The following is a 19,036-nucleotide window of genomic DNA, read 5'->3' as shown; positions in this document are numbered from 1 at the left end:
CTTGGATGTAGCCATAGACTGTCCCTTGTAGTCTTTTCTTTATGATTTGGAGCATGAATTATGTTATAGGATATAAACTTCATGGTTTTCATCCGTATTGAATTGTGATCACAATAATAATTTCATTCATTTCATTTATTTACGTTGGTTGATGTGGAAACACCGTCTAGCAGTTCTGCGTCAGCTGGTGGTTATTTACAGCGGCGTCCAGTGGCTTGCATACTGCTAACGCCACTCAAGTAGATTTGGTGATTGATGATCTGACTACGAATCAATATTTACCCGTTCCCGTGTTGCAATTGAAATTGTAATGATTAGCTGATGGAACTAACAATTCTATTAATATTAATGCAAGAAAGAGTCTGGATGATGAGCATACTCCACAATTTAGAGCCTCATTTGTTTTTCAAATTTTACACATAGTTCATCCCAGATTTTAATGTCCATTATGTGTTTGTACATTTGGTTTTTATGTCAGTTGTGTGTTTGTACATTTGTTTAGTTATTAGATGTATTACATTGAGGCTGAAGATGGCCAGCCAAGGCCGAAACTAGTCCCTAGTTTAGTAATGTAATTCAATAATATTGCATATTATAGTATTGAAAAAGGTGGACCATTACGGCATTAATTTAAACCATAAATGAAGAGACAGTGTGCAGAATTGCTACTCAGCATGTTTAAGAAGAGCAGAAGCATCGGAATTGGTCATCTGAGACGTGAAGGACATTTTTTTATACCATTGCAAAGGCTCTGTGAAGGGAAAGTTGTAGAGGAAGCTCTAGATCAACTTACATCAGAGATCTGATGAAGGATCTACTGTATATTGCTATTTGCGTAGGTATAGAAACTGTGTGGTACAAGTTATAAAAAAAATTGGGATAAACAATTTATCTTATACTTTTCCTGTTATGTCCTCAAAATTCTTCAAAAGCATATTTTTATCAGACATGCACTCTGTTATTGTTTTAAGGAATCAAGGTCCAGGATGACAAGGTTATATCATTTTGCTCTACTTTCTACGTTACTTTTTTAACATGGATTTTCTTATATTATGACTTCCAAATAACTAAAGTTCACTGTGAATATTTGCAGGGATCACAAGCTCCTGAAGAAGATTGAGAAGTTGCATAAACGTGAGAAAAAGCTGGAGAAAAAATTAGATTCTAAATTAGAAAAGCTTGAAAATAAGACCAAACGTATGATGGAGAAGAAATCTCAGTCAAAGGCCAGATGTGAGCGTGTGCCAGAGAGGAAAGTGACTTTGGTTTCTCGAAAGAAATCCAATGATGTCCTGACGGGCACTTACCTTATGGATGCTATATTGCTTAATGACAGTCCTAAAACTGAGATACATATCCAGCCTGGGGAAAGATTCACAAAGATTTGGGAAATAATGAATACTGGTACATTGCCGTGGACTGATAAGGTAAGGATTCTTTTCTTTCTTTCTTTCTTACATTGAATTTGAAATGTGGTATATGTAACCTCCTCTTTGGGGTTACAAGTTACAGAAATAATAAAGAGAAAATATTTGCTACCGTTGTGCATTTACCAAATATGTACACTACACGAGGCATATCAACATGTACAAAATTAAATTATAAACACTTTAACCACAGAAACTAAAACGAACAGGATAACCAACATGACGGCTACGAAAGGATAACAGGGAAGCGGCTGGGAACCATATCCAGGGAGTGGAAGGTATTGGTAATACTGAAGAAGCGAAGTCAAGGCAATCCTAAACTTTACTTAACAATTTCGATGCAAATTCAAATATAAAACAATAACAAATACACCATTAAATTTTGACGACATTATTACAGCTGTTATTACAGTATACCTCGAGGTTAGATATAAATTATGTAATTTTTCACCGGAACATTGCACATGATGTTCCACTGTTTGTGCCGATACTTTTAAAAACCAAAGCAGTTTGAAAGAAGTAAGAGAAAGGTAAAAAGGGTACCTGACCTGAAGGGGAATACTCCACGATGAAGCAGAAAGAACGAGACAGTCCCGAGGAGAATTTACATTTAGTGGTTACATCGAACGGCGTATAAAATTTAATTTACCTGAACAACAAAACGGGAACTGTCTCTTTGCAAAGATGAGGCGACTTACCGAAATGGCTAAGTCATATTAATTAAATTCGGTAGCTAAAGGAAACACGGGTACGCTCCGGCAAAGAAAATTAAACGAAACACTACATTTGAAACTGAATACCAGAAAAGTGAAAAATAATAAAGTGCTTACCGGATGGCGGGGCCAAGAAGACCCATACCTTAGGAGGTGACCGTTCCCTTCAATGGTCCAACAGCAAAGAAGCCTTCGCAGAGCCAGGCTCTAGCGACAACACTTCTCTCCGGAAATTAGGAAATCTTACACAGCCAATGAGCGTCCGATCTTTTCCTTCACCTACCAATCACATTTACTTTTATTTTCTCCAATAGGAGCACAGGAAAAATAGTGCTGACAAGGAACATTTGTGAATCCACGAGAAATTTCGAAATAAATGCAACTTTACGAAACCGGAAATCTCCCATGCCGATGTGGCGCGTGTGGTACAGTATGCACCAGAATTACCATGACAAATAATTTTAAAATCATATTAACATCAAACAAATTAAACAATTCCAAAATTCACATACCGAGGGGAGACAAAAGGGAAAACAAATGAATAAATACATTACATATATACAATTTCATCGCCATTTTCCGAGTCCTAATAATAGAATCCCAATAATCACAACAGTATATTTAGAAAAGTTATTGGTTCATACAATCATGTCAAAAGCACTACTCAAACTTACATGCTGATATAAATTTGAAGTATAAATACAGTATGTACAATCTATACTGTAACCACCTAGTGGCAGGAGAGAGAGAAGTGGCAGGGCCAGGTACTGGACAAAAACACTTGAAGAAAAATGTAGAATATATTTCCAAGGTTGAACCCATAATTCTACGATGAGAAAATTATTTTTTATTTTTCTCAATATTTATTTCAAATAAAAGTTACTTGTTTGAGAGCGGCCATTTCATGAGTCTGGCTGTCTCGTGGGAGCGAGCGCCCCGTGTCAAGCCGAGCCGCAAGCTCGTGAAATACCGTGACACTTCGGTGGACTTTGAATATTCAACAATTTTTCAAATTCAAGGAATTCTTCATAACGAGAGATTTTGGCAACACAGTAAATCCTGAAATAAAGAATATAAATGCAGTTAAGCCTAGAGGTGAGTCCGCGTCCGATCCACGGACTACTGACACGTGCCAAGGTCGATGAATGAAGAAAACCCGCGAAACGCCCGGGCAGAAATAATTTATTTCGCCTGTTGCGAGTATGGGAAAATTATGAGAGTAACACAGAAATAAATTGTAAGTCTGTCCGAACTTATGGAACAAATTTCAGAAAAATCGGTCTATTGGATGCGGAATTAGCATATTGCATAACCTAGCTCCATGGTGTGAATAGCGTCACCCCATAGAGTATAAAAGAAACCTCCCTCCGTATATTTCTCAGTGTCTGTCTGGTTCCTGGAGCGGCAGAGCCCTCATCACTCGGCGAAAGAAAAGTGTAAAAATTTGGTCTCCAAATAACTTACTACATGTTCGTGGCTATGGTTCAGATCTACTGTTAGGAATGGTAGATGATATAAATTTTCTGAGCTGCCGCTAATGAAACTTTGAAAGTTTAGAAGTGATTGAATTTCTCTCGGTATTCAATGTGTGTTTGTTAAAGAGGAGTTTGAAGTTAGCTACTGTGTCTGGTTTCTTATCTGTTGGAACACCTGGCCGTAGTCAGGCGAGAAGGGGACAGTCTTGTGAATGCAGTAGATGTGGTCATTTGAGCAGAGTGTTTGTCGCTTGCTAAACGTTTGAAAGTGCGTTAGAAAGTGCTGTGTAATTTAAGTTATATTTATAAAGAAGATGTATAACCTAGCTATGGTAGGCTAGACGAGCGGTTTGCTGGCTAAATACAGCCAGAACTCCAAGGATGACGGCTAAGATCACAGGTCTGTAACCTTTAATCAATGTTGTAGTTAGAATGTTGTTTGTCCCAACCAAATTTTTCATTGCGTGTGTCGGGGTGATATTTTGTAATGATCAGAAAAAAGTATTATAATTTTGGTCAGCGTGTGAAAATCTTTAGTTTTGTAAAATTTCACATCAAGAAACTATAAAATGCGACGTTTAAATCTTGTGTTAATGTTCTTTGAGATATTGTCCGAAGTAAGGAAAATTAGGAAGGTGAGAATGGTAAAGTAGTCGTGGCGAGTGTCTTAATTTCTAATATCGTTTGAATTCAGAAAATTTTTGTCGAAATATTAATAATAATAATAATAATAATAATGTCTACCGCGGGATAAAATTTTCCTATGTTAAAAAGTGGATTTAACAAGTATGTTCTACAAGGATGGCGGGCGTTTAGAAAAATTCCAGTGAAATTCGATAAAGTTATGTTTTATTCATGGGAAGTAAAATTTTGTGACATCATGTATGTCGATGATACGGAAAATCACGGTGTGTTGTTGTATTCTCGAGGTCCGAAAGTTGTAGTAACAGTAAAAATAAAAAGGTGTATTTTATAAAAGTTGTTGTTTTTCACAAGAGGATTGAGATTTGAAAAGGGTCTTGAAATATAAGAAAAATGGATTGAGAGTGAAGAATTTATATATGTGGAGATGAGAGTGGTAGAAATGTTGAAGGCAAAAGGGAGCCTGGATTTTACGTAATACCACCATGAGAAGGCGAGGAGAATGAATTTTTGAGATAGGTTATATCTGCCGGGGAAGAGTTTTTGAGACAGGCTATGTTTGCCGAGGAAGGATTTTTGAGACAGGCTGTATATTAAATGTGAGATTTATGTGGCAGGCTGTAGTATATTCCGCTAACAATCCGAAAGCTGGGACCTGGAGAAGGTCAGTCCGAGATAATTATTGTGTGAGTCAAATAAGATCCCAAGTGAAAAACAATTTTTGTGAAGATGGTAACTCTTGGTAATAAAATTTCAGGTGACTAGTTACGTAAAGTCAGTAATGAATATTAGAATAATATGACCTCAAGGATTAAAGAGCATTTTGAGTACATGGTTGGTGTTGTTTGACTGTAATGACGAGTTTCCAATTAGTAAAGTTCATAAATTACAAGGCGGTAATTTATCAGTAAATCGGAGCATTTGTGAAATGGAGATATTGGACGTTTTAAAGCGATATGTTTGGCTGTGTAAATTTATTGAATTTCATTTCACTGGATAGTCATGGATATGAATGTTTGAAAAATGACGGTAGGCGATCTGAGGGCCTCACCTTAAAATTATAGTATGTATCTCTGCGGTGGTGATGATTATTATTTTTGATGACATCCACTAAATGTTAGACGTGTGTTGGAAGATATTATTCTTTCCTCAACTTCATTGCGCATGCTGAGATCGTGTTTGAGTTGGGGGATTGTTCGCCACGTGATATTTATTTTCAAGTTCATGTTTTTTTGTAACAAGATAGAAACTTATTGCATTTTTCGACTTGCGTTCGTTCTGTGGCAAGAGTTGTTTCATTGTGTGTTCTTCGTTTTGACCAGATTTACAGCTAAAGATATCAGAGTTTGTTTGGAATTACGATTTCGCCTGATATGCTAGGGAAAGCGTATACGACCCAGTTTCGGCCCGACAATAGACTTAGGACATCACATGTCATCCTAGGAGTATACTGATGATGAGACATCCTAGTTCACGCTCAACGATAGAATTAGGAAGGTACGTGTATATAGAGGTTAGTGTTAGGTTGTACAGATGTTAAGTAGGCCCGACGATAGGTCTGGGATGTCAGCTGTACATACTCAAGTCTTAGATTAGATGTTTTTGCGAAGTGACCTGGGCAAAGGTAGTGTCTGCAGTAAAATACGAAATGGGAAGAATGTTAGCTCGGTAATAACGAGGCCAAACTTGCACGCAGCCCTCAACAGCTGAAAGGTGTTTATTCAAGATTATAGAATCACTGACGGCATGCATAATGAGGGTTTTCCAACATTGGGTACTGAGCTAACTGTGATTGAATATTTTTGCTGTAGTTTTCCATGCGTGTTTGAGTTCAGATAACTTCGGTATTTTATTTTATTTTACGGACTTAATTGTTTTGTCGTTCTGACGTCCGTTTCGCTTTGATAATGTGCATATTGACACTCAACGTATTAGTGCGAGACTTGAGTTACGAATGTGGATTCGATTCGTCAGCCAGTAATATATTTTATTTTCGATCTTTGTCGTTCTTTCATTTTTATACGTAGTTGAGTTCGATCAATTGAAAGCTTGTAGGTAGTGTGTTGGGACAAACAATAAGTAGATGGATCTGTGATGGTAGTCATTGTTGAGTAGGAAAGAATTCTGTAATTTGTGTATTTTTTTCTTTGTGGACTTGTAGTTTTATTAAGCGTAACATAACCATTCATAACCTGAAAGTCGGTTTTATAGTAATATTTTTCAAGTGATTTACCACTTTTTAATTAACTTCAGTATTTGGCATTTCTTCCAAATGCGTGATGAATAAGTGTTTCCTGCATTTCGCAGTTTTGTTCCTTCAGAACGACGTAACGTAAGATCCTCGCGGATCGTGTTGTTGTTGGTTCCTTCTGAACAGCTGTTTGGGTGATGCACGTTTAGCATCGGGTTTATTTTATCACTTAAGGGTGTCATGAAATAACAAATACATGGTGGAATATTGTTTCAATTGTGAATGCTGCTGTTAACTTGTAGTGAACACCATGCTTTTCAATAATATTTCGCAACCTATCCAAAGCAACTGATAGTCAATTTGGTTCGATTAAGGGTCCATTCGGCAGGTGTTCTGTATCCGAAAGGGTATTCGACTGGTGGATAACCTTAATTAAGAGTAAATCAGGCGTTCTACTTGTTGAAGGTCAGATTTTCCATGGATCGTGTGGATTAATTCTCAGTTATCGTTTGGATTAATAGGTGCCCGATTTTTCAGGTTTTCCTTTCACTTTTTTCAGTTTCGCCATCCACTAATTTATGATATTCCTACTTTCACCGAAGCAAATTCTTCGATATTGTAAAAGAAAATATAGACGCTATGCAATGTGACTGCGTTGAAGCATTTCATAATTAATAATTATTGATCAAGGATTTATATAAATAAAATAATATTTTTGTGCCATTTAGAATTTAATAAAAGTTAATAAGCACATATTTGCTCCTCATTTCAAGTAGTTAGGCTCTCTTCTGAACCCCATCATTTGGTTATGATCGTGACCGAAACATTCCCGCAACGACCTCAAGATTTAAGAGTTCAAAATTGCTCTGCTGTAGCAGCTGTGGCCGACCAACGATGGAATGGTAAGTCAAGGGTTCAAGGTATTCTTTTCTTTTCTTTTGATAGATAGTTTTTTCAAAACAATAGCAGCAGTAGTAAATTTTTTAACAAGCAATAGAAGAGGTATAACAAGAAATAATAATTAAGCTTTAAAGCATAGCATACAGGGAGAAGAAGCTCCCATTTTTCCACACAAGACTTTTAAGTCTTTATCTGACCAATAGGTCTACACATCTATGGTTATTGAAAGAAAACAATGAGGCTTTAGCGTCTTCTTCTTTCTTCTTCTTCTTCTTCTTCTTCTTCTGCTTCTTCTTTTTTTAAGACCATATAGGATCACTTTAGTCAGTCCGTCCGTCGTTCAGATCTCTTTGAAGGGATTGTTTGGGCTTTGTGGTCCTCCCAGTACTTCTTCAGACGCTCCAATCTTAGTGCCCTTTCCTCAGTTGAAAATATCCGTGTTGTTGGTTTGTTTTGTGTAAGACCGGGCGAGTTGGCCGTGCGTGTAGAGGCGTGCGGCTGTGAGCTTGCATCCGGGAGATAGTAGGTTCAAATCCCACTATCGGCAGCCCTGAAAATGGTTTTCCGTGGTTTTCCATTTTCACACCAGGCAAATGCTGGGGCTGTACCTTAATTAAGGCCGCTTCCTTCCAACTCCTAGGCCTTTCATATCCAATTGTCGCCATAAGACCTATCTGTGTCGGTGCAAAAAAAAAAATGTTTCAGGTAAGGGTAAAGTGGAGTTTTGTATTCTGTTTTATCTTATTTCTGGTGTCTTCTTTTGTAAGGCCACCGAGCTCGATAGCTGCAGTCGCTTAAGTGCGGCCAGTATCCAGTATTCGGGAGATAGTAGGTTCGAACCCCACTGTCGGCAGCCCTGAAAATGGTTTTCCGTGGTTTCCCATTTTCACACCAGGCAAATGCTGGGGCTGTACCTTAATTAAGGCCACGGCCGCTTCCTTCCCATTCCTAGGCCTTTCCTGTCCCATCGTCGCCGTAAGACCTATCTGTGTCGGTGCGACGTAAAACAACTAGCAAAAAAATTTTGTAAGGCCTATTTCCTTCAGATCCTCTCTTATTTCTCTGATCCATTTACGTCCTGTTGTGGTATTTTTTGAGATGAGATTGTGTTGTACTAGTTGTTTCAGAAGTCTCGAATCCTGCATCCTCATGATATGTTCAAAGAATCCCAGTCTCCTCTTACGCATAGTATCTGTAATAGGTTCTAGCTCTTTGTGCACGACTTTGTTAGGTATTAACCGCCACTGTCCATCTTTCTGGTATTTTTTGTAGATGTAGGTTCTTCCAATCCTCCTTTCAATTTTCTGAAGTCTGTCAGTGTTTATTCAGGTGAAAAGGTGTTTCTGCTGCATATGTAGCTTCTGGTTTTATAACTGTGTTGTAGTGTTTTATTTTTGCATTTATTGATAGACATTTCTTTTTGTAGATATCCCATGTTAATTTTTGTGCTTTAGCTAATCAATTTGTTCTTGTTTGGATTGAGATTTTTTCATTTAGGTTATGTGTTATTACTTCTCCAAAATATTTAAATTGAGTTACTATTTTGATTTTATTACCATTTATGGTAACTTCTTTTAGTTGTGTTGGTTTTTGGGGCATAATTTCTGTTTTTCAAATGGTATTTTGGGGCCAATTTTATTTGCAATGTTTTGAAGTTCATATATCTGAGTGTTTGCTGCTTTTATGTCCACTGCTAGTAATGCTAAATCGTCAGCGAAATCCATGCGATTTGTTTTGATTTTTCGGCCAATCTTTATTTTGGGGGGATATTTCCTAAACCATTCCCTCATTACCTTTTATAGAGCACAATTAAATAATAGTGGTGAGAGCCCATCTCCCTGCCGTAGTCCAGTTTTAATTTCAAATGTCTCTGATGTTTCACCTCTAAACTTCACTTTTGATTTGGTGTTCGTGAGAGTCAATTTTATCATGTTTATTAACCCATCCGCTTACCTTATAAACATCAGTTACAGACCTTTAAATTACAGTAGAAGTCTGTTATAGCGAGAATTTACAACGGCGAAAAATTTACTCACTATAGCGGATTGTCGTTATACCTGATTTTCCCTAAATTTCAGAATAGATACGCAAAAAAACCAAATACTTCACCATGCACGCATCATGGAAACATATTGTACGTCCCGGAAAAATAATAGTAATAATATAATTTCGTGTGGCTATTTCTAGCCGAATGCAGCCCTTGTAAGGCAGACCCTCCGATGAGGGTGGGCGGCATCTCCCATGTGTAGGTAACTGCGTGTTATTGTGGTGGAGGATAGTGTTATGTGTGGCGTGTGAGTTGCAGAGATGTTGGGGACAGCACAAACACCCAGCCCCCGGGCCATTGGAATTAACCAATGAAGGTTAAAATCCCCAACCCGGCCGGTAATCGAACCTGGGACCCTCTGAACCGAAAGCCAGTACACTGACCATTCAGCCAACGAGTCGGACATAGTAATAATAATAATAATAATAATAATAATAATAATAATAATAATAATAATAATTTCGCTGAAAATTGATGAGGGAACAGCCTTTCTGAAATTTAACCCGATTGGTAATAAAGTAACTTCTGAAATCAGTGATGCATACTGTCGTACATTGAGATATATCACATTTTTATTTATTTACTGTACCTAAACTGCCGAACTGAGTGGCTCAGATGGTTGAGGCACTGGCCTTCTGACCCCAACTTGGTAGGTTAGGATCAATCTTGGCTCAGTCCAGTGGTATTTGAAGGTTCTGAAATACGTCAGTCTTGTGTCTATAGATTTACTGGCACGTAAAAGAACTCCTGCAAGACTAAATTTTGACACCTCAGCGTCTCCGAAATCTGGTAAAGGTAGTTAGTGGTACGCAAGGTCAATTACATAGTTATTACTGAAATCAGTTGTTTATTTCAGCCTTTATTTTGACTGAGCTAACGAAAACTATCTGTCACATTATTTACACACTTATGAAGAGTTATGAAGGCATGTTCTCCCTCGTTTCGAACTTGAATATTTCTTTTTACCAGTCGACGGGGATTAATAATCGGCAGCGCAAGATAGCGTGCTAGTGTGGGTAGTAGATGTAGTGAGAAATCGATATGGGTGATCGATCGTATTCAATTTAAATCTAGCCTTCAGAAACACGCGACTAAAAATGCCTGTTGCACACCATCACATTTTTCTTCCGATTCAATAGTTTACAAGAAAAATTTCAAATCTTGTCAATGACTGTTCAATATTGCTGAAGGTTTTACAAGATTTGGCAAGGTTTGATAGAATTTTGTTTTAATGTGGAGGAAACTCAGCCAGCAGTTGTGATTCTTGGACTAGTAGTGTGATGTATTCTTAAAAGGAAGAGAAACGCAGTAAGGCATAATTTACATACAAAAAGATTTCGATATTCTTCTACATAATTTTTGTGATATATTTACTGCCTTAACATCATTTTGCAGAGGTTATATTTCATTTACGCACATGATTTGAATAAAAATGATAGCAATGCAATGGAAATTCTTACTTATTGCACGAAAACGTATTAGGAATTCAATAATAATATTGATCGTGTTACTTGCTTCCAATATTGGGAGAATTCACTACTACTAATAATAATAATATCCGAAGATCGTCATAAATCAAACATTGCGGATGGTGTTTAGTTACAGGTTATCATACGGTAATAAATATAAAAACTGCCCATTTCCTTGAGAAATTTCTCTCCTATCTTCTCGTACGCTTCCACTTTATTCATTTTATTGTGGTATTCTACGGAGCTCCCTGAATAAAGGCAGAAATGTGCTTCATACTTTACACATGCAACATCCCCCAGTCATGAAGCTATTTTTGATGTTTATATTCCTACATATCCCAACATGCCTAGCAACTTAGCGCGCACCGTTAATACTCGAATTGTAATTGTCAGTTCTTTCAAAGTGTTTGATCAACAGGGCATGAATTGAGATTGAACACACAACTTTTTATAATACAAAATAAATCACACCAGCATAATTCAAAGAAGATACCAGTTACCAAAACTGGCGAAAAGTGCAGCGATTAAAAATGTTTCACCGTGCAAAATGAAAGTTAAAACTATTCTAGGCTATATTACATTTGCATTTAAAGTTTCCATTCACAGCACTAGATTTGAATACAGTAGTTATTTTTTTTAATACCTTACAGAGGCTTCAGGAACGAGTCCAAAGTCGCTTGCTTCAGTCTTGTGCCGGCAATGGTGTTCCTTATCACAAAATTCTCTACTCACTGGATAGCCACTAAATCGTCTAGTGATATGTCATTGACTGCATAAAATGTTTTTAAAATATCTAAAGCAGTCTGTGTTGGTACGTCTGTGATGTCCCCGTCCTCCTCACTCTCGTCGGATTCATCACGTGAGTTAGTAGGCTTAACGAGTTCAAGAATTTCACTCTCATTCAGATCCCCCGCATACAGGCCCACCTTCATCAGCTATTACGTAATCGTCAAATTGACAGGTGACTTCCAACTGAGAAGAGACACGATTCCAGCTATCTGGTACTTCGAGATGAGGAAGTTCCTCCTCAATAATTTTGCCTTCTGTTTCACTTCGTCGGAAGCCAGCCTGTCTGAAACATGCCGAAATTGCAGCAGAAGATATGGTTTCCCACGACACTGCAATACCTTGGATAGCTTCCAGTACATTCCATTTCAGTACTCGTTTGACCTCAAGCCTATGCATCAATCAGTATGCTACAAAAGCCGTGTTCAAGGAGTTTAAATATGCCCTGATCAAGTGGTTGTAGCACACTGGTACAATTTGGTGGTAGGAATACCTATTCAATATTCTGTAGCTCAACATTTGGATGAGCGGGGCAATGGTCTATAAAAAGAATGATTTTTCTGTTCTTCGATCCCATTCTTGAATCAAATGCTTGAAGCCACTACTTAAAAAGTGCCATTGTCATCCATGCTTTCATGTTCGCTTCATACGTGCACGGAATGTTATGCACGCCTTTAAATGCTCGCGGTTTGGTTGACTTGCCGATGATAAACAGTTTCAGTTTATCAATACCGTCCGTGTTGCGGCACAAAAGAATGGTTAATCGTTCTTTGCTACGTTTTCCACCTTTGCATGGGTCGCCCTTCACTGCAAGAGTCCTTTGGGGTAATAAATTATAGAAAAGTGCAGATTCATCAGCGTTTTAGACATCTTTGGGCTCGTACCTGTTAAGAATTTCACGGAGAATTGGAAGCCAGTCACTGACGGCTTTTTCTTCTACACTTCCCGATTTGCCTTTTATTGTATGAAGCGAAATGCCACATCTGGCTTTAAAGTGATTTAACCATCCATCACTACACTGGAAGTCTGAAATAGTCTGAGAGCCAAGTCTTGTGCCTTAGATTTTAACATGGGCGCTGAAATAGGAACTCCTGCAGCTTGCTTCTGGGTAAACCATTCAAAAAGGGCAGCTTCAAGTTCAGCATGGTCCGCACCATGCAGTTTCTTACTCCCTCTTGGAATGCTACCTTTTAAAACAGCGCCTTGGTTTTTTTCCTTATTTTTAAGGATAGTAAATAGAGTCGAAGATGTTAAATTATACCGCCTGCCTATTTCACTTTTGCTCACACTGCTTTTTTCACAAGCCTGCACAATTTCATATTTTGTAGCCAAATCTAATGATTTTCATTTCCCACTCGACATTGTAATGTGTTAAGTCACAACAGAACGAACTGGATTTGTTTTAATGCCGATACTGTTTTCAAAAGGAACGAAGACTCCCGAACACAACTTAGAAACAGCCAACAGTTCGAATTATGCTGTTCACAGCACCGAAAACAAACAGAAATGTAAATAAACACTACACATTAAGGCCTGTTTGCTTTTAATATCAGTAATAGGGCCTATACGACTTCTTTGCACGTTACGGAAAGAAACTCGATCTTTTAAATAAACAATAGCACAGTTTGTTCATATCTCACACAGAAAACAATTTTAGACACGCAGACTAAAGAAATCACCACTTAATCAACACAAGAAGTGGCTTTACACTGCATACGACAGCAATAAATTAAAGCGTCAGATTCAATCCCACCCCAAGGAACGACAAACTTTGACTGCAATAATACTAGCTCAATAAAGAAGTCTTCATTGCGACAATGCATAGGCATAACATGGTGACCAATAGGCATAACATGGTGACCAACCCAACAAATTTGTGACATCGGAAGGAACTACCGCTTCACGTTGAATTCTTGATATGAATGAGACTATGTTACCAATAATCCCGTTTGCAAGAGACCTGCTGCTGCAATGTTTGTCGATCTTTTCGTGGAAAGGTTTTATAATCTAATTGTGTAAAACGATCATAGTAATATACAAATATTTACCGTACTTTAGTTCGCGGAATATCAAGAGTTACGCGTAAAATAATGATCAGTAGTCTTTTTGTTAGTTTTTTACGCTGAAATATAGAAGTACCGATAGCGGAAAATAAAACACGTTAAAAACTGTCGCAATAACGCATGACTCTGTGAAAGGGTTCTCGTTATAACCGAAGGCTATTGTACAGTTTAATATAGGAATTTTGAAGGGACATACAGTCTCGAAACCACAACACTGACCAATAGAGATAATTCCAAACTTCAGGCAGCTGAAATGAAATTCCTACGCACTATGATCCAGAAAACCAGGAAAGTCAAGATTAGGAATGAGAAAATTAGAGAAGAAGTAGGAATAGACAATTCTCTCCTAAATAAGATTCAGATATCAAGACTGAAGTGGTTTGGTCACATGAAGAGGATGCCAGTAAACAGTACTGCAAGGAAGGAATTTGACAGAAAAGTAGAAGGAAGACGACCCGTGGGAAGGCCACGAAGGAAATGGATAGATTTAGTTAAGAGCGATGTAATGCTGAGAGGTCATGATTGGGACAAGTTGGTGGAGGAAGAATGGTACAAGGACAGGATGAGATGGAGGAGGCTCATATACCACACCCGGGAAACTGGAGATGGTTTAGGATGATGATGATAAAAAACGTGTCATTAAAACGGGGTTGTCATTATATCCCATACTCGCTGTAACAGACTTCTACTTTACCATTTAAATGCTGGTGTTTCTGAGGTCCATGCAAGACTGTGCTTAAATGATAATATTACTACAACTACTGGCTCAAATGTTGTCAAACTTTCATAGAAATACTCAAAAATAATCATTTCAATGCAATGTGCTACATTACAATGAAAAATATGAACTATGCACTGTAAACTCGCCTAGTAATTCTTACGGTGCATCAGAACATTTACGTTCATAATATTTACATCTGTTTCTTCACACGTATTCTATCACTAACTTCACTAAGCACAGATAATGTATCCACATCACTAGATTCACAGGAAGAACTTTCAGATATATTATAATCTTCTTCACAATCACTATTCAGTAAAATATCCACGACTTCTTGCTCGGTAATAGCCTCACGCGTGTTCATCCTTACTCACTGAATACCCGTGACATCAGCTTAATGCTATCTTCAATTTATGCGGTTAATCTCCTAAACATGACTCAGATACAGCTGAAGAGGCTTCCTTTAGATATAAAGAATGATGGTAATGCCATCTGTTGAGTTTTTAATGTACCACCTTCCCTGTACCATCGACAAAGCAGGACGCTGCATTACCCTGTCGGTTATAGCCGGGTATAGGCTCGCGCACCCCATCGATTCGACGGTTAGGTAAGCCGGTGGGTTAATTTGGGGTGTAGTCCAAGGTGTCTTAAACTTTTAAACAGAGATTCTCTATGGATGTAATCATAAGCTTTCTTGAAATCTACAAATGTTATCAGCATATCTCTGTTTCTTCTCCTGTTATAGTCCATTATCAACTTAAGACTCGTGACCTGATCAGGACAGCTCCTCCAGGGTCTGAAACCTCCTTGATATTCTCCTAGTTCTTTCTCAAGTTGTAAACGTATCCTATTAAGGATGATTATTGAAAAATTGAAAATATTTTGTATGTTATGTCCAGGAGCAAGATTCCTCTGTAGTTATTAGGGTCAGTTTTGTTTCTTTTTTGTGCAGTGGGTGAATGAGGGCTGTTGTCCAGTGTTCTGGTAGTTCTTCTTTAATTCAGATAGAGACAAGGTGTTGATGGAGGGCAACTTTTGCTGATGTTCCTGCATATTTCCAGATTTCCACAAAGGTCTGATCTTCTCCTGGCGCTTTGTAGTTTTTTAAAATTTATTCAGAGCTTGGTAGACTTCCTGTATTGTGGGGGGGATTGATGTTCTCTGGTGGTGTTTTTATCGGGGTGTTGGTGTCCAAATGAAGGAGTTCTGTAGGTTCCTTACAATTTAAAAGCTTGTTGAAATATTTAGCCAGAATTTCTGCATTGTCTTTATTGTTATGAGCCAGCTTTACCATTTAGCCTCTATGAATAAGTTTTCAGAAGTAATATCGAACCTTGGACCTTGTTACCAAACAAGCTAAAGCGCCCGAAACAAAATCATAAAAAGGGGAAACAAACCCTCAGATTTGAGTAGTTGCATATCAGAAGGGAGTCGAACACTGAACCATAATTTCAGTTTCAACAGCCGGAAGAGTTCACACAAGAACACCTCTTGTGATACTTAAAAGCTAATGAGCTTTTACACTCGCTACCCTTACTTGATAGTGGAGCCACACACAACTAGAGGATCGAAAGATCCAGTCATCACAGGAGCCGAAGTTCATACTGGATGGTCAAGAAAAGTAAAAACAAAAGGTTAATTTAAAGGCCAAAAACAAAATGAAGGGGATGCTGAACACCTCAAGCAATCACATGACGTCTTGTCATAAAACGTAGTACGGCAGAAGACCCAGTGATGGAGGATAAGCCATACTGCAAGGTGACAGACCAGAAAAGAAGTTAAAGACCAAAACACATGATAGAAATTTAGAATAGAAAATCTTAATCACCAGAAAGCAAGGTGAATAAGGGAAACGAGGGTACATACTCATACGTCCTTAAATTTTACATAGTACCCTCAATGTGGTTTTAGGTTTTATGCTCCGTCCGGAAACATTCTAGAAATCTACATAATATAACCTAACTGAGAATGAGAAAACCCTACATTAAAATTAAGATCGTCTGTTAAATGCTAAGAGGGGAACGCTGGTATCCTCCTGTCACCACATGCAGATAAGTTTACATGTTGGTTCATTTAGCTGTCTACCTTATCGCTCCTGCTCCAGCCTCTTCGTCATCTTCTGGGAAGAGAGCTTCCCTTACGTCACACACTCAAAGATCAGTTCAAGATAGATACATTAGGTTTAAACTCACAATTTTTAAAGGGACGAGCTGGGTATGGATTGGTTGATAATGATGTAAACAGACAGTAGGTTGTTTGGTTGGTCGGTCGGTTAGTTGGTTGGTAATGACATAAACAGGCAGTAAGCTGATTGGTTGATAATGACATAAGCAGGCAGTAAGCTTATTGGTTGATAATGACATCACCAAGCAGTCATGGCAACTTAAAAGACTCTAGCCCAGCATATGCCACCCCAACACTGAAACAGTTGTCAGCTAAGTTAAACACAACAGTAGTGTGTAGTAATGACCCAGTAATTTAAGTGGACATAGTTCAGTTCAGCTTGTCTCCGTGAGACTTCACTTTCAGGTGTTTGAAGGTTTGCCTGCAACTAGGTAGAGGTCGTACTATTGTCACGTATACAATTGGTCAATCCATTTCAAACTGTCACTGCCGGGCCGAGGCTCAGACGGTTGAGTTGTTTGCCTTCTGACCCCAAATTGGTAGGTTCGATCCTGGTTCAGTCCGGTGGTATTTGAAGGTGCTCAAATATGTCAGCCTCATGCTGGTAGATTTACTGGCACTAAAAGAATTCCAGTGGGGCTAAATTCCGGCACTTCGGCATCTCCGAAAATTGTTAAAGTAGTTTGTGAAATGTAAAGCTAATAACATTAATTAAACAATGAAACTTTCACTGCCTAAAGATTTGAAGATTTGCAATATTCAGTGTGTCTGGTGTTGCACTTAGGAGGTCCTTCATACAGCATGTAGAGGGTCACAGTCCGCCCTTCAGAAAGTGAAAGATTGTCTGTTCAACTCCACAACCACACATCATTGACTCAACGTGGTAACCCCACTTCTGAAGTTTGTTTCTGCACATTGCGACACCCGACCTTAACCAGTTGAGCGACTTTCATGTAAGCCATTTCTCTGTATGACCAGGAGGAAAAGTCTCATTTGTTGTTAGCCTATTCATTCTACTCTTGTACCTTGCATGCCACTTATTTTGAGCTCATTATTGTGTCAGTGCTTCTGTTGACTTGAGCAAACCTTTTCTTGATTTTAGTCTTAGTTGTGCCAGCTGATAGCCATTCAGAGGTTGGGCTTCAGATATTACATACCTTCAAGTCTTTTTTCCCACCCTCCCATCGAATGTCTGGAGGTGCAATCCCAGCAAGGCAGTATAGCTTCACTAGAAATGTAGACCGAAGACATCACGAGATGTTGCAACTAGTCTCATTGAGAGCCACGTCAACCATTTTGGCATGTCTAGAATAGTTCCAGATTGGTCATGCAAGCTGAGCTGTAGAGTAACACAGGACAAGAGGTTCTCACTGTACACAGATGTGTTCCACATATTGATCCTGTCAACTTCCAAATAACATTGTGTTGGAGTTTTACAGTGTTTGAGAGATATTCCTTCTCATGTGATCTGGAGAGTCCTAGCAGTTTGCCTAAAGGGCCAAGGGAAGTTACCTCAAGCAAGCTTCAGTTTTCTTTACTTGACAGCAAACTTTGGCTTGCATGGCAAATTGTATGGTTAAAATTGTGTCAGCCTGAATGAGGTGCTCTATATGAACACTAGTAGGTAGTAGTAGTACATTGTTCTTACTTTAAGAATGAAATTTTATGAACTAAGCAAACTGAAATGGTTAGCATCAGAGCATTTTCCTTTCTTATGCCTCTGTTTTATACTGTAAATCATGTTCTATGCAGAGTGTATCTAAACATTTGTAGCAAAATATCGGGTGGTGATTCCTTAGTTCAAAACAAGAAAAAATTTACCTGTGAACATATGTCCAACTGTGTGTTGTTATTGAGTTACAAGTGACGGAGCTCATCACTGGAGATGTTCAAAGTGTCTGCCATGGGTAGCCTCAACACTGACTGGAAAGGTCGCTCGAAAATACGTAGGTCCTGTCAAACAGCTGCACAGGCATATTGATATGTTGTTCCAGTTCATTGATGGCTTTAAGCAGAGTAGTGTATACCATACTTTTCATGTGTCCCCACCAATAAAATTCCAGTGGATTAAGGTCAGGAGACTGGGCAGGTCAGTGCACTGGACCTTGATCTTGGTCACCTATCCACTGTTTTTATTATTTTAACCATTATGGTTTGATTGTCCTCCTTGTCAATATGTAAAATGTTATTTAATCTATATTACTAAAATGCCGTACCAAACTTTCCACCAAACAGTTTGCGCACTTGATACCTAACCTTCCCGGACTCCAAACAGGTTACAATTAAAATACAAGAGATGTCATCTACATAAAATATTTAAAATTACATTGCTCAAAATAAGTTATAATAGATGACAAGTTTTGTATTTTAATTATAGCTTGTTTAGAATGTGTTGTGTGTGGGGGTTAGGTACTAAGTCTGCAAATTATTTGGTGGAATATTTGGTTGCTGATGAAGAGAATAAGTGAGATTCTGGAA

The 19,036-nt window shown here is 38.3% G+C and overlaps 1 protein-coding gene across 4 annotated transcripts in view; it reads left to right on the top strand.

Annotated features, from left to right (window-relative positions):
- Positions 1 to 19,036, top strand: part of LOC136878896 (next to BRCA1 gene 1 protein) — a 219,112-nt gene that overhangs the window by 70,353 nt on the left and 129,723 nt on the right. For all 4 annotated transcript variants that reach the window (XM_067152484.2, XM_067152487.2, XM_067152486.2 and 1 more), the window contains exon 6: positions 1,094 to 1,427. In XM_067152484.2, coding sequence (XP_067008585.2) covers positions 1,094 to 1,427 — 334 coding nt within the window. The remainder of the gene's footprint in view (positions 1 to 1,093; positions 1,428 to 19,036) is intronic.

Source organism: Anabrus simplex, chromosome 8, assembly GCF_040414725.1.
Source record: "Anabrus simplex isolate iqAnaSimp1 chromosome 8, ASM4041472v1, whole genome shotgun sequence".
NCBI classification, from domain to species: Eukaryota; Metazoa; Arthropoda; class Insecta; order Orthoptera; family Tettigoniidae; genus Anabrus; species Anabrus simplex.
Note: the sequence above shows the minus strand (reverse complement) of the source record. Positions and strands in the feature narration are given on the sequence as shown.